Below are 23,689 nucleotides of genomic sequence, written 5' to 3'. Positions count from 1 at the left end.
GCGGGGCGCAGCCATCCTGACTTGGAGCTCCATGCCCTCAGCTCCGTGCCCTCAGCCAGACCCCTCAACTCCTGGCAGGTGGGGATGGCAGCTGGCATCCTGCAGTGCCAGGCTGGAGGGGAGGCAGGGTGGCAGCTGTGCAGATGAACAGGCTGGAGGAGGGAGGTCTCCTAAAATGAGAGGGGTGCCCACAGGAGCCAAAAAGATAGCGAAGGGGTGGGCAAAGCCTTCCAGGCTTCCTCCACAGCACAACCAAAGGGGAAACAAGCATCTCTAAGCTTACACAAAGGTGTTTTAAAGAAACATGATGCTATATTTAGTTGGAGACTCGATAATATCAGATCATGTTACAAAACTCTTGCTCAAAGGAAATCCCCAGCCCGCAACCATGGCCAACTTCATCAACATCAAAGTGTTAATGAAGGAATTGCTAAATGGGGAAAACAGGGACAGTGAACAAACCACAGAAATGGAGCAAGCTCTCTGACATTCTCTGCTATGTCCCAACATAGCACAGGCTATGAGAACAGGCTGGGAGCTGCTGGGGCTGGAGCTCGTCTGGCTGCGATGGGGCTGGGGAACCCATCCACTCCAGAGCAGCACCCACAGTCCAGGGCGTTTACTCTCCAGGCTGTTTTCCCTCCCCCAGCCTTGCACGAAGCCTTTGCTCCCCACCTCCCTGCAATGTTGTCTGCCCGGCAGTGACCCCCGCACACGAGGGCGGGTTCTTCTTGAGGAATTGAGAGCAGCTGCTGCAACCAGACAAACAACAGCCCTGCTCTATAATGGGTTGCAGCACAGTGGGATTGCAGGGATTCAGGAGCTGCCACCTCAGGCACCACGGTGGGACAAGACCACCAACCATTGAGGAGCACTGCCTAAAGCCCTGCCTGATTCCCCATTCCCTGTTCTCTGGGAAGGGAGGGGTGGCTGCAGCTGGCACAGGGACAGACTCAGCTCCCAAACAACACAAGGGTGATTTATTGGCTCTGTTGCACAACCTCACAGCTGGATGCTGCAAGGACCTGCGGGTGCTGGCCACAGATGAAATAGTTTTGTCACATGTTTTTGTACCTAGATCCTACAAATCTATGGGGCCTTATGGGATTAATTTGAGAAACCACAAAGAGCTGGCTGATGTCATCACAAAGACTCTCGATGATTTTGAACAGTTTTGGAAATCTGGAGAGGTCCCAAATGACAGGAAGCTGGGGAATGATGTCCCGATTTCAAAGAAGGGCAAGAAGGAAAACCCTGGAAACTACAGGCCTGTCAGTCTCACTTCAGTGCCCAGTAAAATCATGGAAAAGATAATTCTGGCAGGTATTGAAAAACACCTGGAGGAGAACATAGTCACCAGTTGCAGCCAGCACATCCTCATGAGGGGAAAGTTCTACTTGTTGAACATGATTTTCTTCTTCAACAGGGTAACCCCACCTAATTGATCAAGGAAAGCCAGTAGATTTAATGTTTTTGGGCTTCAGCAAAGCTTTTGATACTGTCTGTCCCAGTATTCTTTTGGACAAAGTGTCCAGCTTGCAGCTGAATAATCCTGTTACACAATGGGTGAGCAACTGGCTCACAGGTTGGGCACAAAGAGTTATAGTGAATGGGATGACATCAGGCTGGTGTCCAGTCACTGGAGGGGTTCCACAGGGCTCTATCGTTGACCCAATTATCTTCATTAACGACTTGGACTCAGGACTTGAAGGAATTCTAAGTAATATACTAATGTTTAGTGCTGATGACACTAAATTGGGAGGAGCTGTCAACTCCACTGAGGGCAGAGAGGCCCTGCTGAGAGACCTCAATAAATTGGAGAGATGGGCAGTCACCAACCATATGAAGTTTAACAAGAGCAAGTGACAGATTCTGCACCTTGTACAGGGCAACCCTGGTTGCATATATAGACAGGGGAACAAGCAGCTGGAGACCAGCACTGTGGAAAGGGACCTGGGAGTCCTGGTTGATGGCAAGTTGAATGTGAGTCAGCAGCGTCCTGGCAGCCAGGAGGGCCAGTCGTGTCCTGGGGTGTATCAGGCACAGCACTGCCAGCAAGGGAGGGGATTGTCCTGCCCTGCTCTGGTGCAGCCTCACCTCAAGTCCTGGGGGCAGTTTTGGCACCACAATATAAAAATGACATTGAGCTGTTAGAGAGAGTTCAAAAGATGCCACAAGGATGGTGATGGGACTGGAGGCAAAGTTTATGAGGAATAGTTGAGGTAACTTGGTCTGTTCAGCCTGGAGAAGAGGAAACTGAGGGAAGACCTCATTGTGGTCTTCAACATCTTCATGAGAGGAAGCAGAAGGGCAGGTACTGATCTCTTCACTGTCATGACCAGTGACAGAACTTGAAATGGTATAAAGCTGAGTCAGGAGAGATTGAGATAGGCTATCAGAAAGAGGTTTTTCACCTAAAGGGTGGCTAGCATTGGAACAGGCTCCCATGGGCAGTGGCCATGGCATCAAGCCTGTTCAGGTATTATCTGGACTCAGGAAGTATCTCTCAGGCACATGGTGGGATTTTTGTGGTGTCCTGCACAGGACTGGGAGTTGGACACAATCCCAATGGGTCCCTTTCAACTCAGCAGATTCTATGATAGCAGCACCTCCCACATCACACCACCCAGAGCTGGCTCCTGGCCACAGATGCTAGCCAGGTCAGTGACTGTTACACTGCCTGTGGGATCAGGAGCTCCCAATCCAGTTCCTCTGCTGCCCTGTGCAAGAAGTGACGCACACTCAGCAGATCAAGGACCCAAACTGCCCCTTCCACACCGAAGAAACAGCAGGCTGAGGGGAATGAAGGTGCAAGACAGAACACAGTGGAACCACTCAGCTCAGCTCCCACTCTGTGCTGGAGCTTGACTTCAGTGTGGGGCCTGATCCAGCTGTCAGCCAGCTCCCAGAGTCGTGTGCTCAAAGTCCTCACTACCGTGGTGGGGAGCTGGCTGATCTCTGCTGTAAGGAAGGACACCACCAGGCATTTATCCAAAGACTTGTTCCAGGAGCTCTTTAGGACCTGCAAGAGGCCATCAACACTGTCTAACCCAGCCTGATGAGCATCACATCCCCTCTCCCATGGTCTACTGAGCATCTCCCTCTGCAAGAGCTTCCTGTTTGAATTCAGCACAGCCGAGATGTGCCAGCAGGGCAGTTGGAAGGCATGGTTGAAGTGGCAAGTGTAGCTACTTGGGCCTTCCTGGAAGATGCCCGCAGGGTGAGCATCCTCCAGGATATGTAAACTGAGCGTGTCCTACCTGGTGCCAGGACTTCCAAACCACTGCCAACTCACTCAGACACAGCCTGGCAGCAGTCTCTGTGTAAATGCCGCTCAAAGACTGCCTGATGCCATCTTCAGTCCTTTGGGTAATCTAATCTTCACTGTCATCCTCTGAGGTTTCTGTGGCCTCCAGTTTTAACACAAGATACAGTATCAAACAGGGACTGAGCTTGCTGGCTCACTCTGGAGAAGAGGATGAGGTGTTTCAGGCTGACACTGAAGGGCTTCAGAGAGCTCGTGGACTCCAGGGAACAATCACACAACTCTCAACAGCTGCAAGAGAAGCTGACACAGGCTGCTGCTTCTGCTGAGCTGCTGCCATAGCAGGAGAAGCCTGGCCAGAACTCTGGGATGTGTTACCCCGGCACACCAGAGGGGCAAGAGGTGAGTCTGAAATAGGCAGACTTTGGGGAGCTGCCTGAGCAGCACAGTGATCAGGATGGGGAGCAGAGAGCATCACGGCATCAGGTGGGATCTTAGAAACACACTCTTTGTAGTGCTGAGCCAAGGTGGTGATGCAGCTCTCCAGAGAGAGCTCAGCACTGAAAATCTGACCTAACCTTCGGATGACAATCTCCAGCTCCATGAAGAAGTCGCTGCTCTCCCCCCAGCTGCCTTCTGTCCGTGGCCCAGATCCCATCCTCGAGTAGCCAGTGAAGGTGGAGCTGAGGCAGCAAGTCCAGCCTGATGAGGTCTCTCAGGACGGTGAGCAGCTCCTGCTGGCGGCTCTCTGTGCCTGCACCCATAGCTTGCCTGGCGGTGATCACGACCAGCCACTCGGTGCGGTGCTCCAGGCACAGCTGCTGCAGCCACTTGCAGAGGGGGAACACGGAGAGCTGCAACGCGGCCGCCGGGAAGGCGCGGGCCAGCTCCGGGCTGCCGCTACCGGCGGGGACATCGCAGCGCGTCGCGGTCCCTGCCGCGCTCCGCCGCCGCCTCCCCCGCCCGTGCCCGGCCCCGCGCGGTGTGGCCTCGCACGGCACCGCCCGCCGCGGCGGGACCGGAGCGCTCGGGCGCCGCCCGCAGCGCCCGCTCTGCATCGCACCCGGCCCGGGACGCCGGGAGTGCCCCTCGGTGCGGCCGCTACCCAGAGAGACCTGCGGACACCGGCTCCTGCCTGGCTGCCTCACCCTCCTCCCTCTTCCAGCTGTTCCCCATCGCTCTGCAGCAGCTCGAGGCTCAGCGACTGGACTCTCATGTCTCTCTCTTCAGCAACAAGCGCACCGCTCTCCGCCCTCGCTCCTTGCTCTCCACAAGGAAGGTGCAGAGGATTTGTCCTCCCTTGCCCGGCGCCCGGTGTAGGAAAAGACTCTGAGCAACTGCTTGAAGAAGCACTTCATCACATTGGTGTGGAAGCTGATATCCATGTGTTTGTGTCTTTATCCCTAAACAGCATGACTCTGCAGCTCTGGAGGAGCAGGCTAGAACATGACAATAAATGTTTCAAGGAAGGAGGTTAAACTGTATTTTAAGAAGCTAAGTTATATTTTAAAAGGGCAAAGGGAGCAGTTGTGTAACTAGTGAGTGACCTTGCAGCCTTTGTACACAGAAGCAGATCCACCAGCTGGGATGGAAACAGGGTCACTACAGCCGCTTGGAGAAGCGAAGGCCGTGGAATCAAGTGCTCCCTGAGGGAAACCTGATATCACCTTTCCACTGCAGTGAGGTAAGGACAGCTGGAGAATGCTGCAGATGCCGACGCTTGGGAGTCTTGAGCTGAAAAAGGCAGAAGCTGTACAGTGAACACAGCACGTCAGTGGCACAGCTGGCAGTGCCCCGGTACCGGGGCATCACACTACGGGGATCAGCCCGGTTATCAAAGCCAGGTACGGGACAGGGCCTGTGTCCCGGGGCAGCGCTGGGCTGGGCCCAAGCGGTGTCACCACGGGGCCTGACGATGCTACACCGGGGGACCCGGCCCTACCACAGGGGCTGCTGCGAGCTGCAGCCGGACGCGGCGGGCGGGCCTTACCTGACGTGCTGGCGGACAGCGGTGCCATGCTGCCGGTTAGTGGCTGCGCACCGCGACGCAGCTCTGCAGGCCGCAGAGGCAGCCATTGTAGGCGAGGAAGCGGGCGCATGGCGAGGGATGGGCACGGGGGCACGCCCGGACACTCTCCGCCCGGCCGTCGGCTCCGCGGCCCCAGGACCGGCCCAAGCCCACCCCGCCATCCCCGTTAAACCAGCCGGGCACCGCCCTCGCATTGATATTGACCAATCAGCGCCGTCTTCTTCCGATTGACAGGAGGCAAACCAACCAGCCCAGAGCATCCCGACAAGACAAGCGTGACTGACAACTCTACCGTCCAATCACATGGCGGCCTTCGCCCCGCGGATGGGCGGTGCTTCCTGGTCCGCCGTGCTGGTCGGGTCGCGGTGCCGGTCCCAGCTCCCGGAGGTGATGGCGGCTCCGGGCGGCGCCGCTGGGGCTGGAGCGGGGCGGGGATCCGGGTCGCCGCCGCCCGGGGACCTGCGCAGCGTGCTGATCACCAGTGTGCTGAATCTGGAGCGGCTGGAGGTCGACCTCTTCAGGTGCGCGTGGCTGCCGGGGCAGCGGGACCGGGCCGCTTCCTCCTCCGCCGCCACCCTCACCGCGGCCGCCTTCTCCCCGCAGGGGCCGGCACCACTGGGTACCCGCCACGCAGCATCTCTTCGGCGGGCAGATCGTGGGGCAGGCGCTGGTGGCGGCAGCCCACGCCGTGAGCCGCGACGAGCAGGTGCACTCGCTGCACTGCTACTTCGTGCGGACAGGTGCGCCCGAGGAAGCGGGAAACCGGGCGGCGGGGACGGGGTGCAGGGCTTCGGGAGAGGCTCGGCAGTGTCTGAGACGCGAGGGAAGTTCGCAGGAGTGAGGAGGCGCCGTCATCCCGGTCCCAGCAAAATAGGGAGGGTGTGAGTGGCGCTGCAGGGCAGGTTTCGGCTGTGCTTGGTGCTCCGTGGCCCAGCCACGTTCCTTTCCTGTCCCAGGGGACCCCAAGGTGCCAGTGCTGTACGAGGTGGAGCGGACCCGTACAGGGAAGAGTTTCTCTGTTCGTTCCGTAAAGGCCATCCAGCACGGACAGCCGATCTTCACCTGCCAGGCCTCCTTCCAGCTCTCCCAGGGAAGCCCAGTGCAGCACCAGTTCACCATGCCGACCGTGCCACCCCCCGAGGAGCTTCTGACACAGGAGGAGCTCATCCAGAAGTTCCTGCAGTGAGTAGTGGGGTGGAAGGGACACGCTGAGGATGCTCCTTGCTGCCTGGGGCATAGGGAGGTGTGGGAGAGGACTGTGAGGAATTCTCCAGTATACCTGGGAGGGAAACAGAGGAGCAGGACATGACAGGAGCTGTGCTGCTCTAGTCTCTGTGTGCCCCTGGGTCCCTGAGCTGGAGCTGCTGCCAGTAGGATGTGATCCAACCTGCCTGTCTGGTGTTAACCTTGCTTCTCTGTTCCGGGCTGCAGGAATCCTAATGTGGCTGAGAGATACAGGAAGCATCTCACCAAGATCCAAGCTCAGGATGTGCCAATTGACATTAAACCCGTGAACCCACCAGATATATTCAGCTCAGAGCCACAGGAGCCGAAGCAGCTCTTCTGGGTGCGAGCACGAGGCTACATAGGTGGGTCCTGCTGGGTCCAGGTGCCTCCCAATCCAAGGGCTTAAGCACCAGCTCACACTGTGGAGCACTGTTGCAAACAGAGTGGGCTGGTAGGGCTGTGATAAGGGGGCTGCCTGCACCCCAGCCTGGGCACTTCAAGGCTGTAATACAGGTGTGGGTGCAGAGGTGATGCTGTGACCCACGCTGGGGCATGGCATGGCAAAGAGAATAAGTCTGGAAGAATCTCAGCTGTGCTTGGCAGCTGGCTCCAGGGCAGCAGAGCCCTGGGGCTCTCCCTTGTGCTGCGCTGCCCCCCAGGCGTGTCCCATGGGCCCCCGCGGGACAGGCAGCACTGGTTGCTCTACAGGGGAGACTGACATGAAGGTGCATTGCTGTGTGGCTGCCTACATCTCTGACTACGCCTTCCTGGGCACGGCCCTGCTTCCGCATCGGCAGTACAACGTCAAGTTCATGGTGTCCCTTGACCATTCCATGTGGTTCCATGCGCCCTTCAGAGCTGACCACTGGATGCTGTACGAATGTGAGAGCCCCTGGGCTGGTAAGTCCTTAGTGCATTTTTGGGAGACCTTCATGGCCAAGGCCAGCCCTGCCTGTCCTGCGGACACTGGGCTGCAGTCTGACAGTTGCTCTCTGCAGGTGGGTGCCGCGGCTTGGTGCAGGGACGGCTGTGGCGCAGGGATGGGGTCCTGGCTGTCACCTGCGCACAGGAAGGTGTCATCAGGGTGGAACACACACCAAACCAGAGCAAGCTCTAGCTGAGGAGACCCTATAGCTGGGGCTCAGGAATGCCTAGGGAGGGACCCTGAGATCAAGACAGGACCTCGACAGGAACAGGAAGGAGACCAGGTGGGACCAAGGACTGCGGGAAGTCCTGGTGCCAGAGGTGTTTGCGACAGACTGTGACCAACAGAGCATCACTGCAACCAGCTGCTAGCTGCACAGCATGTAACTGCACACTGCCATCAGCTGTCCTTCACCCACCTTAAAATAAAGCTGTTGGGTGAAGAGCTGGACTCTGTCCCTGGAGTTTGTCCCCTTGAATCTGTGACTGTGCTTGCTCGAGGACAGGCAGTGCCAGGAGCACAGTGCCAGGATCAGCTCTGCCCCCATGGCAGGCTGGGTCACAGGAGGGGAAGGTGCTACTTCGGCACACGTTGCTTCCTCTTCTCACTTCTGCACTGCTTGTGCCCTGGCTCCTCAGTTGCTGCTTCTGCTTGTCCTTGGGCTCCTTCCCAGGACTGGGCTTGGGCTTGGGCCTGGCTGGGAGCCGGGAGAAGGAGATGAGGCAACTCCCACCTCGGTGTGGAAGCTTGAGCCTCCCACTGATGGTGCCCTAGGGTAGTGGGGCTGAACAGACACAGCAGGCGCCTTGCTCTTCTTCCTGCCAAGACTTTATTTAATAAAGTCCTTTCTATTGTGTAAGTTTCATGGGAAGTTCCCGGCAAGAGCCCTGGACCCTGCCAGAAGCTTTCCCGTTCCCTTGCAAGGTGCCAGTACGTCCCAGCTAAAGTCTCAGCCACTCCGGGATCCCCAGGAGAGGGGGAGCAGCTTCTGGCAGCACCCATGTGGGTGGTGGACCCCCCTGAGTCCCCAGCCCAGCAAGACAGACTAACCACAGAGAAAGTGCATTCAGGAGGCAGCTCCAGACATGGGCTGTGCTGCCCGTGGGACTGCAGTGCTGCTCCTCTGCCCCATTGCCACCCACGGCATTGCCCTTACTGTTCCCAGCTGCCACAGGCATGAGCCCCCCACAGCCCTTGCCCTCTCACCCATGTGGGCACAGGTGGCTTATTCCAGAGGCTCCTTGATCAGGCATTCCTTCAGGGAAGGTTGCTGCTGCAGGGGCAACCCAGCTTCCCGCAGGTCCTGCAGCCGGGCCTCCGAGCGCCGCTTGTCCTTGCCCACCTTCCAGGCCAGGTGGACGTGGGCCTGCAGGAAGGGTCCCAGGAGTGGGTGGCTGCCCTGGGCCTCCAGCAGCTGCAGCGCCTGCTCACAGTAGCCATGGGCCTCACTGAGCTGGTCCAGCTCCTGGTGGCAGACGGCCAGTCCAGCCAGTGTCAGCAGGAAGCGGCCAGAGCTGCAGACCCCCAGCCGGTCCTGCAGCCGGTAGGCATTGGCCCAGGTGGCCAGGGCCTCGCGGTACATGCCGGTGCAGGTCAGGCGCTGTGCGGCCTGCAGGTCCGGTAGGAAGAAGAACTCGAGGAACTCAGGAGAGCGGCGGATCTCATCGATGGAGTGCAGATGGGACAAGAACTGTTCGAAGGCTCGGCTCCGCTTGGCAATGGTCTCAGCAGTGAAGTTCCGGCGCAGTCTCTTCCTAGGGAAGGCAACGCCGGCCATGTCGCAGCTGAAGCGGCAGCGCAGGCGGCGGTTCAGCTGCTCAAAATCTGAGTAGCGCCGGGCGATGGTGGCAGGGGCCTTGTCAAACTGGCCAGAGCGGATCAGGTAGATGGTGTAGAGCTGCGGGGGAGGCACGTGTCAGGCAGTGCTATGGGCACGTTTCTACCGGCACAGCGGGGTGTGCGGCCACAACGGGCTGGGGGAGTTTGCCCAGACAGAAGGGAGTGGACTGGGCTGCTGCAGCCGCAGCACCCACCAGCAATAGTTACCTGAGGCTCATCTGAGCCGCCAGCACCATCCGAGCAGCAAGGGGAAAGAGAAAAAAATAAGCGCCAGCCCCGTGGGATCCCTGCCCCGGGGAGAGCAGGACTCGTACGCACCCCGTGCCCGCCCAGCCGCGCCGGGCTCACTCACCACGTACTTGGAAGAGCGCTCGCTGACCACGCTGGCGCTGGTGACCTCGAAGAGCAGCCGCTGCGGTGCCACGCTGCCCCGCGACCTCCGCCACAGCTCCTGCAGCTGCCGGGTCAGCAGGCTGCTGCCGGGACGCTCCGCCGCAGAGACCCACTCTGTGGGAGAGGGGTGGTCAGTGCCCTCCGTGGGGACAGGGCTCTGACATCTGTCGGGCTGCCGGACGCCACCAGCGCACGAGTGTCCCTGAAGTCCCCCCAGCTCACCACCCCAGCACCTGCCTCCGTCCTCCGTGCCTGCTGCCGTCCCCGGCGCCTGCGGCGGCTCCTCCAGCTCCTCGCTAGCTCCGTCCCCCTCCTCCTCTTCCTCCTCGTCTTCGTGGCTGGTGAAACTCAGGGTGCCGCTGAGGCGCGTCGACAGCCCCTCGGTGTCGTCCTCCAGCTCCGAGCTCTCCGGGCAATCCTCGGCTTCGCCGCCGCCGCCCGCCGGCTCCTCCCGGCCGCCCTCGCCCGCCAGCGCGTGCCGCAGCCGGTGCAGGATGCGGGCGGCCATCGCTGCCGGGGGGTCCGGGCCGGCACCGCGGCACGGCGGGGCCGGGGGCTGCCCACCGCGGCACGGCCCCGCGCGGGGACAGCCCGGCCCCGGGACACCCTCCCGGTGCTGCCCCCGCCCCGGTCCGTTCGCGCTGCACCGGGCCGGGCCGAGCTCAGCCGGGTGGTGCCGAGCGATGGCCGCTCCGCCACGGCTCGTCCCGGGATCCTCCCTGCGCGGCTCCGCCTCCGCCGGGAACCCGGATCGGAGCGGCGGAGCCGGCACCGCCCGGCACGGCCGGGATCGGGATAGGAGCCTGCGGCACAGTCCGGCACCATCGGGATCGACTCTCCCGGCACTGCCCGACACGGCCGAGATCGGGATCGGTCCCTGCAGCACCGTCCGGGACTCTCGGGTCAGGGCTCAGCCCGGCGCTGCCCGCATCCCCTGTCTATGAACCGACCCCGCCCTTCCCGGTCTCGGTTCCTCTGTCCCCTGTCCGGGATGTCCTGGTCGGCCCGAGCCTCAGGTATCTGCCCTGGGGCCGCAGGAACTCCCGTGCTCGGCGCTGTGGTGTCCCAGGGACTTGATACCCCAATACCCTGGCACCGTTGTGCCCTGACAGGTTCCCCAACACACCTGTATCCTGGTACCCCAGACACAGGCGTCCAATCCCACTGGGATGTCCCCCAGACCACCCTGGCATCCTGCCACCCTGGCCTCAGTCAGCCTCACCATGCACCCCGTAGCCAGGCTGTGCTTTCGGCACTTGCCCAGCCATTTTTAGTGCCTGCCTGCTCACTCCTCACCACTTCCTTGGGAATGTCTATAAATATCGAGGAACCAGCCCAGCTGCTGCCATCGCTCTGTCCATCGTTTGCTCACTGCGCCGTGTTCCAGCACCCTGCACCCCACCCGGGCTCAGATGGGACCCCTGAGCTTTCCTGGGCAGGGTGGGATGCATTAGGGGCTGGACTCGCTCCCAGTTCCCACCTGGTGAATGAGGGTCCTGGCAAAACCAGGAGCCAGGAAAGCCCTGGGTGTCCCTGGCACTGGGACCTTATGGGACAGGGATCTGTCACCCTGACTTCACTGCAGCCCTGAGGCTGAGCACCACAGGGCATGGGCCACTTGGCCAGTGTGTCCCCAGAGCCACCAGTCCCAGCCGGTCCTGGCAGCAGTGGCTGGCATGGGCTGTGAGTGTGAAGATTGAGCCTTCGAGGAGACACCGGGCATAATTCCCACTCCTCAGAAGCACGAAAAGATGGAGCCATTTCCGGAACCAGATGCCAACAGTGCTGGGGACCCCAAACCATGGGGCTCGTGCTCCAAATCTCTACAGGGACTTCATGCCCTCGGCTCCACTGGGGACCCCTTCCTTATCTGGGGCAGGGGGCTTCAACACTGCTCTGCCTGGGCCCCCTGGAGCAGAAAATGGGGATGCAAGTGGGGGGACACTGCACTGGGGAAAACCAGCTTGGTATTGGGAGGTTTACACAGGAAAGGCTGCGTTTTCAGGGGCCAGTGGGTGATAGCCCGTGCCCCTTGTGCAGGGGGAACCTTGTCCCCCTTACCCGGGTGATGCTGATGGCTCCAGGGCTATTTTTAACCCCCTCATTGCTGAGCTGCCTTGGATGGGGGTGTTGGGGGTGGGCAGAGCTGCGCTCCTGCCACAGCTTCGGTCTCCCTCCTGAAGGGCTTGAATTTCCATCCCAGCCTCATCCCCACGTTAATCCCAGCTCTTGGCCAATAAAGCTTTGGCTAAATTAGGTAAAGGCACCAGTTGCCAGTGAGAAGGGCTGGGTGCTGCCAGAGCGCTGATAGGCTGAGGGGACCAGGGGGCAGTAGCTGGAGACACATCCCACAGAGGAGACAGTACAAATTGGGGTGCCAGGGGCACCACGAAGCTTCTGGGAGTTCCTGCTGCAGGACCTGGTGGTTCTCTGGGGGTGGGAAGCACCATAAATTCCCAAGATGGTAAGTGCTCCCGTGTGCTGTGTGCTATGTGCTGTGTGCCAGGACAAGACCTGACTGGGCAGGAGGCACCAGGGGGATTTAAGCTGTGGAGGTGCCTCTGCAAAGGGCAGTAGGGGTACGGTCCCCAGTGCTGGGCTGACCATGGTGGTGAGGGCAGGGAAGCATTGGGGTGATGCAGAGTCCCTGCAGGACAGATCTGAGGGTGACCGTGTGGCTGCTGAGGGAGTGCAGGTGCCTGGGGACACCATCTCAGCCTTGTTCGGAGCTCAGGGCTGCACAGAGACAGTGGTGGCAGGGGGTGGCTGAAAGCCGAGTGCTGGGTCATGCGACACAGTATCGCTGCTGGCTCCAGGGCCGGCCTGCGCCTCCAGGAGAAACTTGATCAGGGTTGACAGGTGCCACGGCTGTAGACCCAGCGATCCCTACAAGGGGAGCTGAGGAGATCCCAAAAATAACACTGCATACCCAGGATGCCAAGGCTGTACAAAGGGACCATGACCCCAGCACAATGGAGTCCCCCAGATAGTGGGGGACTCGAGCTGACGGCTCCCTGAAGCCCACATTGTTCATGGATGCCTGGAAGGGATCACAACTGTAGGGATTGCTGGTGTCTGTGGCCCATGCCATGGCAGGATCGTCCTGCAGCAGGGGAGAGGCTCTTCCCACAGCCAGGCCTGTTGGGCCATGCTGTGTGAGGGGTCTGTGGCCTGATATGGATGGTGTGGTGACCCCTGTCCCTTGCCTTGCAGACGGACCAGCAGGCAGAAGCCCGTGCCTTCCTCAGCGAGGAGATGATTGCGGGTGAGTGTGGGGATGGCAGTGACAGGGGTCAGACATGGCCATGGTGCAGGGCCTGGCTCTGTCCCATTGTGTGGAGACTTGACCTGTCTCTCTACAGAGTTCAAAGCCGCCTTCGACATGTTTGATGCTGATGGCGGTGGAGACATCAGCACCAAGGAGCTGGGGACGGTGATGAGAATGCTGGGCCAGAACCCCACCAAAGAGGAGTTGGATGCCATCATTGAGGAGGTGGACGAGGATGGTGAGCAGCCCTTGGTGGTTGGTGGAGGGGTACTGGACCCTGGGCAGGCAGCCTGACCCATGCTTGGCTTCTTCCCCACAGGCAGTGGCACCATCGACTTCGAGGAGTTCTTGGTCATGATGGTGCGCCAGATGAAAGAGGATGCCAAAGGCAAGTCTGAGGAGGAGCTGGCCAACTGCTTCCGCATCTTTGACCGGTGAGTGTAGGGGCAAAGTGACCCATCCTGTCTGTGGGGACAAGTGAGGTCCCATCCCTCCCTCACCCTTCTGCAGGAATGCAGATGGGTTCATTGACATTGAGGAGCTGGGTGAGATCCTGAGAGCCACTGGGGAGCCTGTCACTGATGACGACATAGAGGACATGATGAAGGACTCAGACAAGAACAATGACGGTCGCATCGACTTTGATGGTGAGCGATGGCCCCAGCCAAGCACCCATGTTGTGCACCCAGGCAGGGCCATGGGCTGAGGCTGCTGCTTTCTTGCAGAGTTCCTGAAGATGATGGAGGGTGTGCAGTAAAGGACCAGACATTCCTAGGGCCGGCTGCTGCACCCAGCCCTGCTCCCGTGCTGTCCAGGGAGCAGCAGCTCCACAGCATCTGGCCCTCAGCACTGGCTGGGACCTTGCTCCGTGCCAGGATCCCGGTCTCATCTCACCACCGGCGGCTGAGCTTTTCCTCCCATCTGTCACCTGTGGCTTTGATTCAAGCCTCAATTAAAGAGGAAAGGCTTGAGCTGCTGGTGTAGGATTTCACTGGGGGTGCATGGGGAGGGGGTAGTGTCAGTGTGCCCCTGCTCTGCTCCCCAGGAAGGGAACGTGGGCGAGCTCACACCACAGGGCGGTGCTGCAGGGGCAGCCCAGAGTTGTGGTTCCCACGGGCTCTTGAGCAGGCGCCAGTGCTGAGCTCAGAGTTTCCATGCGGAGCAGCTCGTTCACACGCCAGAGGGCGAGAGAGCATGGCCCTGGCCCCGAGGGTCTTCCAGAGCAGGGCTGTGGGACCACAGGGGTCCTAGAGAGCCACTACTACCTGCCCCACACTGGGACCCATATCTCCCACCCAGAGGTCCTGGCTAGAAGGTGGAAGGGCAGGAGCAGCCCCCTCCTCACAGAGGAAGGGTGACACTTGTCTCTGCATGTCTCTCTGAAGAGGCTGTGCCAGCCTGCTGGACATCACAGCTCCCCGGGGACCAGCTGGGGTGGAGCACAGCAAGAGGGATGAGGCGGGGTACAGCTCCCAGCCAGGGTGGGTGGGACCACGGGACCCAGACACAGCTCAGAGCTGGTCACATACCCGCAGCGCTGTGGCACAGAGCAGCCGAGTCCCCTGGAGAGCCAGCGACCACCGTGGGCATCCTGCCCCTGCCCTGTATTCACGGGGTGTAATGGCACCAGGCAGAAGGGATGCGTGCCGTGGGCGGGGGGCAGTGGGAACGTGTGCCACAGCCCAGGTTGCCCTCTGCAAGGCCACGGCCGGACACCGGCAGCTGGTGCTGCAGCTTGGGGGGAGCAGTGACAGCCCTCAGCTGCGTGAGGAGCGACGCAGGAGGAGCGCAGAGGCCTGTGAGCTCAGCATGGGTAAGGAGGAAACTGCTGTACCGGGCAGCAGCCGCGGGGAACCTCTGCACCCACACTGGGGCCAAGGAGGGGCTCCAGAGCTGCTCCTGCTCAGCATGCCTATCCCACAGGGCTGCGGCGGGTGCTGCTAGAGGGGCTGCGACAGGCCCCAGTGAGCCCCCCGGAGCAGCAGGAGCTGGAGCGGCTGGGGGTGCTCTTCCTCTCCGCCCTGGAGCTCTTCCTGCAGGACCTGTACAGAGCCCAGCACCTCTGCCAGCTCTTCTCTGTGAAAGGGGGTGGCATTGCCCCACTGCACACTGGGCTGGGGGGCTGGGGGCTGCCCAGCCGGCGAGGAGGGGGTCCCACACAGCCCCCACCCTCCCAGTGCTTAGAGGAGGAGATCGAGCAGGTGAGGGCCACACTGGCAGAGATGGAGAGCGGAGCCAACATTCCACCATGGACAGTGGAAGCCACAGAGACCGCACAGCCAGCAGAGACAAGCGGCACCACAGAGAGAGCAGCCTGGGGAGGCCCCTGTGCTGGGCACTGCTGTGGGGTGCTGTGAGCTAGGGGGCCAGGAGATAGCAGCAGAGGTGGCACCCCTGTCACAGAGCAGGGGACAGAGGCCCTCTGTATATACCTACAGTCCTCAACCCCTGCCTTTGCAGGTGATGGTGAGGGCTGCTCCCACCCTGCAGAAGGAATGGGACCACTCCAGGCCTCCAAATGTTGATAAAGCTCCTGTTACCCCACAGAGATCAGTGTCCCTTCCACCCTACCTGCCCACACTCGCATAGGGGCCTCTGGACACTCAGGGTGTGCCAGGGCTGCCATAGAATCCCCTACAGAAGTTATAAATGTGCATTTATTTATACATTAACCGTGGCTCGGACTGCAACATTAATTTAAAAACAGCCTATGATACAGAACACAGGGGACAGCTGGGAGGGAGGGGGTGTGTTGGGGGGTGGTGATGGTCAGGTCTCCTGGCTCTTGGTCTGCTTGTTGTACGTCTCCCGCACATACTTCTTGTAGGCTGAGGAGAGAGAAGAACGTGATGTCAAGGGTCCTGAGGCAGCAGCCAGGGCAGCTGTGGGGCCAGACAGGCACTGGGGGCTGTGCTACTGCCTGTCCCACTGGGGAGGGGGCAGGACGGTTCTGCTTCAGCCACTCACCGACTTGGTTCTTCCAGAGTTCAGCAGCATGTGTGTTCAGAGGGCTCTCGATGTTTGGCTCTGGAAACAGTGGCTGGGTTAGCTGGTGGGGGGTGAACTGGACACCCTTGAGCCCTGATCTGGGTTGGAGATCCCCACCACCACCACCATCACCCCTTACCCCCAACACTCCACTGGAGCAGCAGTTTGCCCACTAGACCCACCTGCCAGCAGGCTCTGTATGGAGAGCAGGATGGTGCGGACATCATAAAGTGCCGACCATTTTTCCTTGAGGATGTCGAGGCAGATATTGCCCTGGGTGTCGACGTTGGGATGGTAGCAGGGGGTCAGGAACCGCACGGTGGGTGCTGTGTAGGGATACCCGCTGGGGAACTCCAGCGACAACTTGTACCGCAGCTCCTCATAGGCCTGGGGGTGGGAGTCGAGGGGGACAGGAGTCAGTAGGGGCTGTAGCCCCAGAGGTGGGGGAAAGCCTTAGGGAAAAAGAGTTACAGGGGCAGTGGAGGGCGGGGACCACCCTCAGCTGAAGGCAGGAAGGTGGAGCAGGGTATGGTCCCCCCCTCGACCGGGATCTCCCCTCTCACCGTCCCGGCGGCGCCGTCGATGGTCCCGATCCACTTGAAGAGATTGTCGGACTCGGGGAAGGCAGAAATGCCTTTGTCACCGGACATCTGCGGGGGCAGCGCGTCAGGGCGACCCAGGACACCCCGAGATACCCCACCCCCCACCCTAGTTCAGCCCCAGGTACCTTTGGGACTCCCAACCCCGGGCTTGGTCCCTGGATCCCTAAACCCCGACTCGGCCCCGGGGCCCCACTCACCATCAGTGCCATCAGTTCTTGCTGCAGCCTGCGGGGAAATCACACGTTACTGGCCGGTTCCCCGGGGCAGCCCCCGCCCCCAGCCCCGGACCGGCCCCGCTCACCTCTTCCCCACCGCGCCGCGGGCCGCCGTGGCCCCGGTCTCGGCCGCTTTGCGGGCTGCTGCGCTGGACACGGCGGCGGGGTCGGCGTTCTGTGAGGCCATAGCCGCTCCCGGACCGGCACACCGGGCTCCGGCCGCCGCTGCCGGCGGGTCACGGGCTGGACGCGGCTCCCGCTCCCGGGCGGCGCCGCACCGGGCTCCGCTGGCTCCTTCCGCAGTCCCGCTCGGGGCAGGACTCGGGCCCCTGTGAGGCTCTACCGGTGCCGAGCGGCGGTCAGGGCTCCCCTAGCGGGGCTCCCCAGTGCCGAACGGCGGTGCTTGGGGCTCTCCCGTGCGGCGGCGGCGGCCTAATCCCAATCCCCGTTCCAGACGCTTTCCTGTTCAGGAGCGGCTCGGTTCCGACCCCTTCTTCGGTGCAAGAGCGGCTCGGTCCCGACCCCTCTCCGGTGCAGGAGCGGCTCGGTCGCAGTCCCGATCCCGGACACTCTCCGGTACGCTGGCCCCGCGCCCCGTTTGAATATTTCCGCGTGCGGCCCCTCCACCAATCGGCGTGCAGCCCCGTTCGAGCCGGCCAATCACCGCCCGCCGAGGATGCAGCTCCCACGGTAACGGCCAGCGGCTGCTGACTGCCCGCCCGCGCTGACGCGCAGCGCTGTGATTGGTCAGCGCCCCGCGAGGGGCGGAACCGCGGGTCCCGCAGGCCCTTACATGGCCCCACAGCCCCGGCCCGGTCCCCAGGAGGCGGCGAGGTGGGAACGAAGCGGCTTTATTGGGGGGTATCAGGGCTCGGGGGGCTCCTCGGGGGGCGGCACGTCCCCCCCGCGGCGAAGCGTCTCCATGTGCTTCTGCATCTTCTCAGTCATCCAGGCTGGTGGGATGAAGGGCTTCAGCTCTTCCAGCCGCAGATCAACAGAGTCCCTGGTGAGGAAGGAAAGTGACATGGAGGGACTCCAGCACTCACTACTGATCCCAAATCTGCCATGTCCCCTGGCACACATCACTACCAAACCCAGATCCACCAAACCTACCACTGAATCTTAATCAGCACTGAGCCCAAACCTACCATGTACCCCCAAGTCCAAACCTTAATCGCCCACCATGGCCCTTGGGCACCAAACCCCAACCCTGACCGAGCCCCACAACCGTCATGGAGAGAGCCCCTCCCACACAGGACACCCCTGCAGTGCAGCAGTGAGGGGGGACGTGCTGAAGGCCCCCAGGAAAGCAGCCCCAGGCACAGCAGCACCTTCAGAGTGTCTGCTTTAGTCCTCACCTGTAATCCTCACTGGCAGCCAAATCCCGAATGTCCTCTTCGATGAGGAGGTAGGCCTGTGGCACAAGGTGGGGAACACCTCAGGATGCCTGTGAGGGGCAGCCAGGGCAGGGCCACTTGCCCCAGCGACCGCTGTCCCCGTGGGAGCCAGCTGTGCCTCCTGGCCCATGCCCCAGTCCTGTGGGCAGGGGATAGACCTTGGCAGCGCTGTGTCCCGGTGCCCTGCCTATCCTCCTGCCACCGCCACCTGGCCCGTGGCTCCTCCGCCCGTGCTGGCCCTGTGGCAGGCCCTGTGCCCGGCCGTACTCACCATCTTGCCCCCAATGGCCCTCATGTGCTGCTGCTCTGTCAGCCAGTGCTTATCCTGCGGGTCGGCCGCGTACTACAACAAAGCAGCAAGGACCGAGCTGAGAACGGGTGACAGACCCTCCCCTAAAAGCCCGCTCCTGTGTCCTGTGCAGCCCGATGCTGCACCCCGCTCTGCTCTGCCCCCCGTTCCGCCTGCCCTGCTCCAGCCTCAGCCCTGGCTCTGGCAAATCCACTGCCTCGGCAGCATGCGACAACATTGGCTCGTGTTCTGTGTGCTAGCCAGACCTTGGGAACGTGCTCCAAGATAACAAACAAGGGCATGGGGGTGGAAGTAAACAAGGGAGCTGAAGCACACGCTCCCAATTCCCATGGGAAACCATCTGGCTGTGGCACCTGACCTTAAAGAGGTGGGGATGCTTGATGTAGAGTCGCCCTCTTGTTCCTCCCATCCCGAGAGCTCTGCAATAGGAACATGAGGGGTGTTAGGGTTGTGGGGAGGGCAGCTGCGGTGGCACAGGGACACCCCTCTCCTCCCCAAGCCCTTCCTACTGCTTTTGAGGCAGAGAAGCGAAGTGACGGGAGGAGTGTCACGGGCTCCTGCCTGGGGACACCACCCTCCATCGACAGGGCCGTTCCTTACTTGTTTGCTCGAGATCCCAGCACAAAGGTTGTGGTTTCAGTCAGTCGGGATGGATCCCACTACAGAGCAATTGGAAAAGGGGCAACATTAGAAATGAAGTTGCTGCTGGCCATGCTCCACAAGCCTTGGCTCTCTGACAACCTTGGAACCTTGGAGCTGCCTCCAGACTGGGAGGGAGGGAGCTGGCCACAGACCTCCAGCCTTCCGCAGGGGAGGGACGTTACATTCTGTCTGGGCTGATCTAAGCAGTTTCCCTCATGGGAAACACTTGTGGGATTCTCCAGGCTACTCCTGGTCCCCTCAGGTCTCCCTTAGCGGCACCACACGGCAGGACTACAGGCTATGGTGCCTGGGGAGACCAGCAAAGGCCTCCGGGCACTTCGCTTCCTCTTCTTGCTCCACCCCTGCCCAGGGCCCCATCAGGCCAGAGCACAGCCTCTGCTCCTGCAGCTGCAGGGCTCTGCTAGGGGGAGCAAAGGGGAGGAGAGAGGGAGCCCAGCAGTGTCGGACAGCTAATACCTTTGGTCCATCCCTTTTCACAGGCTCAGAGACTTTGAGCTTCCACCTGAGGGGAAAGAAAACACAGTAAGAATGTGTCCCAGTGGGATCAGCTCAGTCACCGTCAGCAGCAGGGACTGAGCCCAAGCCCTTCCAGATCCACCCTTTTTCACACCCTCCACTCCCCCATAGCGCCCAGCTTTGGACCCTCAGTTTTGCTGCCCATTCTCGTCTCCTGGCTGCCCAGATCCCACCACCCCCCATGTCTCACCACTCACTCTGGATGGTCCATCTGGACCTTTGCACACCTTTGGGCCTGTTTAAAACCACTTATTTGAATGTCTTTGCCTCCTGAGGGGAACACCTCAACCTAACCCTGCTTCTGTCCACACCCAGATCTCCCATCACCCCTCTGTAGGAGAGGAGTCTGTGGGATTTCTGTGCTCCCCACAGGCAGCCTCATTCCTCCTGCCCTCCCAAAACAGGAGCTCTAGCTCAGGGTTTGTACTCACGCTGCCATGCCTGAGACTCCACGGTCATTTGACAGGCTCTGTCCTGGAGGCCGCCCCTTCCTCTGCATGGGAGAAACCCTTCTGTGACCCAGCTGTGCTGGCTGAGGGAACCCTCTCAGCAACTCTCCCTCTCATGGGGAAGCTGCTTTACTCACAGGCAAAAACACTGCCTGGCACCGGAGTGAGCACCTCCAATGCCTCAAAAACCTGCCTGTGCACCTCCATGCACTCACACTGTGGGAATGGCCGGGTTTCTCAAAACATAAAATCTCTTGTGGGGAAAACAACCCTACCTTTTTTGGAATGGGGCTCCCTCGACGGCTCAGCTCCTCATCCATCTGTCGGGCACGCTGGAAGGGGAAGGGCAGTGGGATGAGCAAGGCTCTTCTCCCTACCTGGCCAGGTGAACACTGAACCCAGCCCACCTCTGTGAGCAGCACCCACACCTGGGATTCTCCCTGCCCTGTATTCCCTTTGAGAGGAATGAACACCTTCAAGCCAAACATCCCCCACTCTGCTTCTGCACTACCACACTGGCAGCCAAGAAGAACCAGGCAACAAAGTGATCCCAACTCTTCTCCCAGCTCTCACAAGTCATTCAAACTTCTGTGTACAATTACCTTTGGCACTGCCTGTTCATGGGGCAACCTGGGAACCACTTTTTTGCCATCAGAGAACAACAGTTTGGCCTGCAGGAAAACAAAGAAGGTTCCATGGATTCTGGGCTCAGAGAAGGCCCCATAAGCAACCCCCACATATCTACATATCTACCTAAAAGCCCTGCAACAGCTTTGCTTTTGGAGTGCTACTAAGCCATGCTTCCACGGACAGCCAGATGCAAAAGCACAATCTGAGCATGATAAATTCTGAGAAACTGGCAGATAAGCAAGATGTGAAAAGAAAAAATCCTGCCCTACCCTGCCAGGACCCTCTGACGGGTGCTGGGGGGCAGTTTCTGTGTGACTTCAGCAGTGTGCCATGTTCCTACAGCAGCAGTGAGAAGAAGCAGCATAAGCTGCCCAGCCCTGACTGCTCCCTTCTTCCCAGTGAGAATGAATCCCAACACAGCAGTCACACAAGGGCTGTGTATGTCCCCTCATGGTGACAGCACAGGTTTTAAGAGGGACACATTCTAGCCAGGCAGCTTTGCTTGGCTGGACACCCAAGAAACACTTCACCAGCACCCACCTGCTCCAGGCAGCTCCTACACGTCTCCTGGATGAGCTGCTCTGGGTCCACCTCCTCCCCAACGTTATCACGCACATTGATTGCTGCTGTCTGGAAAAACTGGAGGGGAAAAGGCAGGAGAGGGTGACAGCCTGCGCGTGTTGGCTCAGCTCCCACACACGGGCACGATGCTCTTGGTGGCAGCCGAGCTGTCCCCATGCCCCTGCCGCTGCCCACCTGTCCCCAGCGCTCACCTTCATGTACTTGTTGAAGATGCCCCGGATCTCCTCGTTGATGCTGGGCTGCAGCACAGCGCGCAGCAGGTCCATGGACACGCTCGGGTCCGTGAAGCTGCGGGTGGAGCACTCAGGAGGAGGGAGCAGAACCCCCTGGCCCGGCCCTGTCTAACCCGATCCTCCCTCTGTCCGGCTCCCATCCCGGTCCCGCTGTTCCACCCTCGCCCTCCATCCACCACGTGCCCTGGCCGCTCATCCCGCTCCCGCCGTACCTGGTGGTCATCTGGGAGCGCCGTCCGCGCCGCTGCACCTGCCGGTGCTTGATCATGATGTTCCAGGGGTTCTGCGGGACACACGCGTCAGCCGCGGCCCCGCCGCCGCCCGCCCGGCCCGGCCCGGCCCGGCCCCCTCCTCACCGTGCTGACCAGCTGCTCCTCGGCATCACCCGGGCCCTCCTCGCCCGGCGGCCCCGGCTGCTGCTCCGCATCGCGGGCGGCGCCCATGGCCCCGCTCCCGGCTGCGCTGCGAGTGACCGGATGCGCGGGGATCCCGCGCCTGCATCATCGGGCCCCGACGGATGTGACGCGGTACCGGGGCCACGGGCCGGGCCGGGCCCGCGGCGGCAGCGGGGCGGGCGAGGCCCGGGGGACACCCGGTGTGTGCTGGCCGAGCCCTGGGGCTCACACCGGGCCCGCCCGGACGGTGCCGGCGGAGCGCTGGCCGCAGCCCCCCGGGTGTCCCCGCCGCCCCGCACGGGGGGCTGAGCGGTCCCGGAGGGCTGAGCGGTCCCGGAGGGCGAGGCAGGGCATCCCGAGTCCCAAAGTCTGAGACTCAGCCTGTCCCACCCAGGGGTGGAGGGCTGCGGGTGGAGCTGGACACGCGTGGCCTCTGGCCCTGAGAGCCGAGTCCCTGCAGATGGAGTGAACGCCAGTCTTTCCATGATCTGTGTGTTCCTTGTATAATTCCTCTTTCCGGAATCTCATTGCTTCTCTGAAGCAGCATTTCCTCATCTTGTCTAATATGTGCAGAATAGTCAAAACAACATTACTGTCGTTTTCTAGATAATCTCACCCCATGTTGTGGTCAAAGAGAAGCTTTTCTGTTGAATCAGCTGGATAACAATTTGCACTGATAAACCATTTACTATTTTGCTGGTAACATTCTTCCTCATTCCAAGATGATTCAGTGGGAGAAACCAAGCAAAGGGGACTTGCTGGAGCGCAGGGTGGGTCTCGCTGTGCAGGGCAGGGGTGTAGGATGTGCTCCAGCAGCCATCTCCAAGCGCTGTCCCTGTGTGTGCCAGTGGGGCAGCCCTGAGCCGTGCTGAGGGGGAAAGTGGGATCTCCTTCCCACCAGCTTTGCCAGATGCTCCATCTTGTTTCATTTGTGTTCAAGGGATGAGTGCATCTGGCGCTTAGAGCCATGATCTAATTGACAAGGTGGTGATCAGTCAAAGCTTGTATTCGATGATCTCAGAGGTCTTTTCCAACCTAAATCATTCTGTGGATCTGTGACCAATGCTGTGGGTGCTGTATTGGTGCCTCTAGAGGGTGTTGTGCTGGTGTCTCAGCATCTCTCACTGCAGCCTGTGGCCATGGAAGAAGCTCCTGCCTTTGTCCCCTTCCTGCTGCTTTGGCTGGGGCTGCACCAGCCCGGGGTAAGCTTTGGGCTGTTAGACAAACCCAGTGGCGGATGTGGTACCAACCCAAGTCACCATCAACACCAACATCACTTCATTATCACCGGCACTGGGCTGCTTGTGCACTTATTTTGGTTGCCCTAAGTTGTCATCAACAAAAACCGGTCATTGCCCAGAGGAGAGGAAGAATGACTGTGGCTGTAGGAACCCGCAGGGAAAGGTGAGGAGAGTGATACTGTTAATCTATGAGACCAGCTTGTGCTCTGTACCCACCCTGTGACCCTCAGTATCCTCAGGCGTTTATTTCATCAGAGCAATTTGCTTGTCAGACATTCTCTTCCATTAGTTCCCTAAATGTTATCCAGGATTATGATCTGCTAAAACAGAAATGTGCCAGAATCACGGTGTTCCCAAAAAGGAGGAACCACCAGGCAAGCACGGGGACAGCAGCAGTGCTGAGCTCTGCATCATGGCACTCCTGAGGTTGGAAGGAGCCCTGCAATCTCTCAGGTTGTTCCAGATGGTTTTCCAGGTGTGTGGAAGGGTGTTGTCACTGCTGACACGGGCTGGCCAGCACTG

At 60.4% G+C, this 23,689-nt stretch overlaps 8 protein-coding genes across 11 annotated transcripts; 3 read left to right on the top strand and 5 right to left on the bottom strand.

The window, feature by feature from the left end:
- Window positions 1-109: 109 nt before the first annotated feature.
- On the bottom strand, window positions 110-3,365 carry LOC131585173 (zinc finger SWIM domain-containing protein 1-like; the record flags this gene model as incomplete). Its single annotated transcript, XM_058850989.1, is given in 2 exon segments — window positions 110-3,254; window positions 3,256-3,365. Coding segments are annotated over 2 exon segments (693 nt in total), but the record flags the coding sequence as incomplete, so codon positions are not given.
- LOC131584809 (uncharacterized) lies at window positions 3,350-4,323 on the bottom strand. Its single transcript, XM_058850306.1, is given in 2 exon segments — window positions 3,350-3,903; window positions 3,905-4,323. Coding segments are annotated over 2 exon segments (813 nt in total). The 3' UTR covers window positions 3,350-3,509.
- Window positions 4,324-4,812: 489 nt separating this feature from the next.
- ACOT8 (acyl-CoA thioesterase 8) lies at window positions 4,813-7,896 on the top strand. The gene is made up of 7 exons (XM_058850301.1): window positions 4,813-4,949; window positions 5,529-5,815; window positions 5,898-6,034; window positions 6,251-6,476; window positions 6,726-6,883; window positions 7,230-7,421; window positions 7,520-7,896. Exons 2-7 carry the CDS (start codon window positions 5,598-5,600, stop codon window positions 7,636-7,638), a joined length of 1,050 nt encoding a protein of 349 aa, XP_058706284.1. The 5' UTR covers window positions 4,813-4,949; window positions 5,529-5,597; the 3' UTR covers window positions 7,639-7,896.
- Window positions 7,897-8,252: 356 nt separating this feature from the next.
- SNX21 (sorting nexin family member 21) lies at window positions 8,253-10,945 on the bottom strand. Of its 3 annotated transcripts, none has more exons than XM_058850299.1 (3): window positions 9,916-10,938; window positions 9,645-9,792; window positions 8,253-9,200 (listed from the first exon to the last, which is right to left on the bottom strand). In XM_058850299.1, exons 1-3 carry the CDS (start codon window positions 10,184-10,186, stop codon window positions 8,672-8,674), a joined length of 948 nt encoding a protein of 315 aa, XP_058706282.1. In that variant the 5' UTR covers window positions 10,187-10,938; the 3' UTR covers window positions 8,253-8,671. The 3 variants fall into 3 exon arrangements, with proteins under 3 accessions (XP_058706282.1, XP_058706281.1, XP_058706280.1); XM_058850298.1 differs by having other exon boundaries at window positions 8,253-9,343; window positions 9,638-9,792; window positions 9,916-10,934; XM_058850297.1 differs by having other exon boundaries at window positions 8,253-9,343; window positions 9,638-10,945.
- Window positions 10,946-11,987: 1,042 nt separating this feature from the next.
- Window positions 11,988-13,917, top strand: TNNC2 (troponin C2, fast skeletal type). Its single transcript, XM_058850630.1, has 6 exons — window positions 11,988-12,142; window positions 12,892-12,943; window positions 13,041-13,184; window positions 13,266-13,380; window positions 13,457-13,593; window positions 13,672-13,917. Exons 1-6 carry the CDS (start codon window positions 12,140-12,142, stop codon window positions 13,701-13,703), a joined length of 483 nt encoding a protein of 160 aa, XP_058706613.1. The 5' UTR covers window positions 11,988-12,139; the 3' UTR covers window positions 13,704-13,917.
- Window positions 13,918-14,054: 137 nt separating this feature from the next.
- On the top strand, window positions 14,055-15,312 carry LOC131584982 (regulator of G-protein signaling 9-binding protein-like). Its single transcript, XM_058850628.1, has 2 exons — window positions 14,055-14,759; window positions 14,870-15,312. Exons 1-2 carry the CDS (start codon window positions 14,567-14,569, stop codon window positions 15,301-15,303), a joined length of 627 nt encoding a protein of 208 aa, XP_058706611.1. The 5' UTR covers window positions 14,055-14,566; the 3' UTR covers window positions 15,304-15,312.
- A 299-nt stretch (window positions 15,313-15,611) lies between these two features.
- Window positions 15,612-16,969, bottom strand: UBE2C (ubiquitin conjugating enzyme E2 C). Its single transcript, XM_058850629.1, has 6 exons — window positions 16,838-16,969; window positions 16,734-16,761; window positions 16,498-16,584; window positions 16,117-16,321; window positions 15,914-15,973; window positions 15,612-15,774 (listed from the first exon to the last, which is right to left on the bottom strand). The coding sequence occupies exons 1-6, from the start codon at window positions 16,936-16,938 to the stop codon at window positions 15,716-15,718; spliced, it is 540 nt and encodes a 179-aa protein (XP_058706612.1). The 5' UTR covers window positions 16,939-16,969; the 3' UTR covers window positions 15,612-15,715.
- A 630-nt stretch (window positions 16,970-17,599) lies between these two features.
- DNTTIP1 (deoxynucleotidyltransferase terminal interacting protein 1) lies at window positions 17,600-22,046 on the bottom strand. Of its 2 annotated transcripts, XM_058850626.1 has the most exons (13): window positions 21,888-22,046; window positions 21,744-21,814; window positions 21,490-21,586; window positions 21,257-21,355; window positions 20,689-20,757; window positions 20,362-20,418; window positions 20,069-20,130; window positions 19,578-19,623; window positions 19,059-19,117; window positions 18,817-18,877; window positions 18,420-18,491; window positions 18,110-18,165; window positions 17,600-17,754 (listed from the first exon to the last, which is right to left on the bottom strand). In XM_058850626.1, exons 1-13 carry the CDS (start codon window positions 21,972-21,974, stop codon window positions 17,616-17,618), a joined length of 975 nt encoding a protein of 324 aa, XP_058706609.1. In that variant the 5' UTR covers window positions 21,975-22,046; the 3' UTR covers window positions 17,600-17,615. The 2 variants fall into 2 exon arrangements, with proteins under 2 accessions (XP_058706609.1, XP_058706610.1); XM_058850627.1 differs by lacking the exon at window positions 18,420-18,491 and having other exon boundaries at window positions 17,612-17,754.
- Between the last annotated feature and the right edge of the window lie 1,643 nt (window positions 22,047-23,689).

The sequence above is a fragment of the Poecile atricapillus genome, chromosome 15, assembly GCF_030490865.1.
Source record: "Poecile atricapillus isolate bPoeAtr1 chromosome 15, bPoeAtr1.hap1, whole genome shotgun sequence".
In the NCBI taxonomy this organism is placed as follows: Eukaryota; Metazoa; Chordata; class Aves; order Passeriformes; family Paridae; genus Poecile; species Poecile atricapillus.
Note: the sequence above shows the minus strand (reverse complement) of the source record. Positions and strands in the feature narration are given on the sequence as shown.

What these genes read in the sequence shown, in the direction of transcription:
- ACOT8 (XM_058850301.1), top strand. Translation starts at nt 5,598, where the DNA reads ATGGCGGCCTTCGCCCCGCGGATGGGCGGTGCTTCCTGGTCCGCCGTG. An exon ending in CTGGAGGTCGACCTCTTCAG is followed by an intron (nt 5,816 to 5,897) that starts GTGCGCGTGGCT and finishes TTCTCCCCGCAG; the next exon opens with GGGCCGGCACCACTGGGTAC. An exon ending in CTGCTACTTCGTGCGGACAG is followed by an intron (nt 6,035 to 6,250) that starts GTGCGCCCGAGG and finishes TTCCTGTCCCAG; the next exon opens with GGGACCCCAAGGTGCCAGTG.
- SNX21 (XM_058850297.1), bottom strand. Translation starts at nt 10,186, where the DNA reads ATGGCCGCCCGCATCCTGCACCGGCTGCGGCACGCGCTGGCGGGCGAG. An exon ending in AGCGCTCTTCCAAGTACGTG is followed by an intron (nt 9,344 to 9,637) that starts GTGAGTGAGCCC and finishes CCTCCCCCGCAG; the next exon opens with CTCTACACCATCTACCTGAT.
- TNNC2 (XM_058850630.1), top strand. An exon ending in TGCTTCCGCATCTTTGACCG is followed by an intron (nt 13,381 to 13,456) that starts GTGAGTGTAGGG and finishes ACCCTTCTGCAG; the next exon opens with GAATGCAGATGGGTTCATTG. An exon ending in CGGTCGCATCGACTTTGATG is followed by an intron (nt 13,594 to 13,671) that starts GTGAGCGATGGC and finishes GCTTTCTTGCAG; the next exon opens with AGTTCCTGAAGATGATGGAG.
- LOC131584982 (XM_058850628.1), top strand. Translation starts at nt 14,567, where the DNA reads ATGGCACCAGGCAGAAGGGATGCGTGCCGTGGGCGGGGGGCAGTGGGA. An exon ending in GGCCTGTGAGCTCAGCATGG is followed by an intron (nt 14,760 to 14,869) that starts GTAAGGAGGAAA and finishes CCTATCCCACAG; the next exon opens with GGCTGCGGCGGGTGCTGCTA.
- UBE2C (XM_058850629.1), bottom strand. Translation starts at nt 16,938, where the DNA reads ATGGCCTCACAGAACGCCGACCCCGCCGCCGTGTCCAGCGCAGCAGCC. An exon ending in TCGACGGCGCCGCCGGGACG is followed by an intron (nt 16,322 to 16,497) that starts GTGAGAGGGGAG and finishes TCCCACCCCCAG; the next exon opens with GCCTATGAGGAGCTGCGGTA. An exon ending in CATACAGAGCCTGCTGGCAG is followed by an intron (nt 15,974 to 16,116) that starts GTGGGTCTAGTG and finishes CACTGTTTCCAG; the next exon opens with AGCCAAACATCGAGAGCCCT.
- DNTTIP1 (XM_058850626.1), bottom strand. Translation starts at nt 21,974, where the DNA reads ATGGGCGCCGCCCGCGATGCGGAGCAGCAGCCGGGGCCGCCGGGCGAG. An exon ending in AGGAGCAGCTGGTCAGCACG is followed by an intron (nt 21,815 to 21,887) that starts GTGAGGAGGGGG and finishes TGTGTCCCGCAG; the next exon opens with AACCCCTGGAACATCATGAT. An exon ending in GGAGCCCCATTCCAAAAAAG is followed by an intron (nt 20,131 to 20,361) that starts GTAGGGTTGTTT and finishes TCTCCCATGCAG; the next exon opens with AGGAAGGGGCGGCCTCCAGG.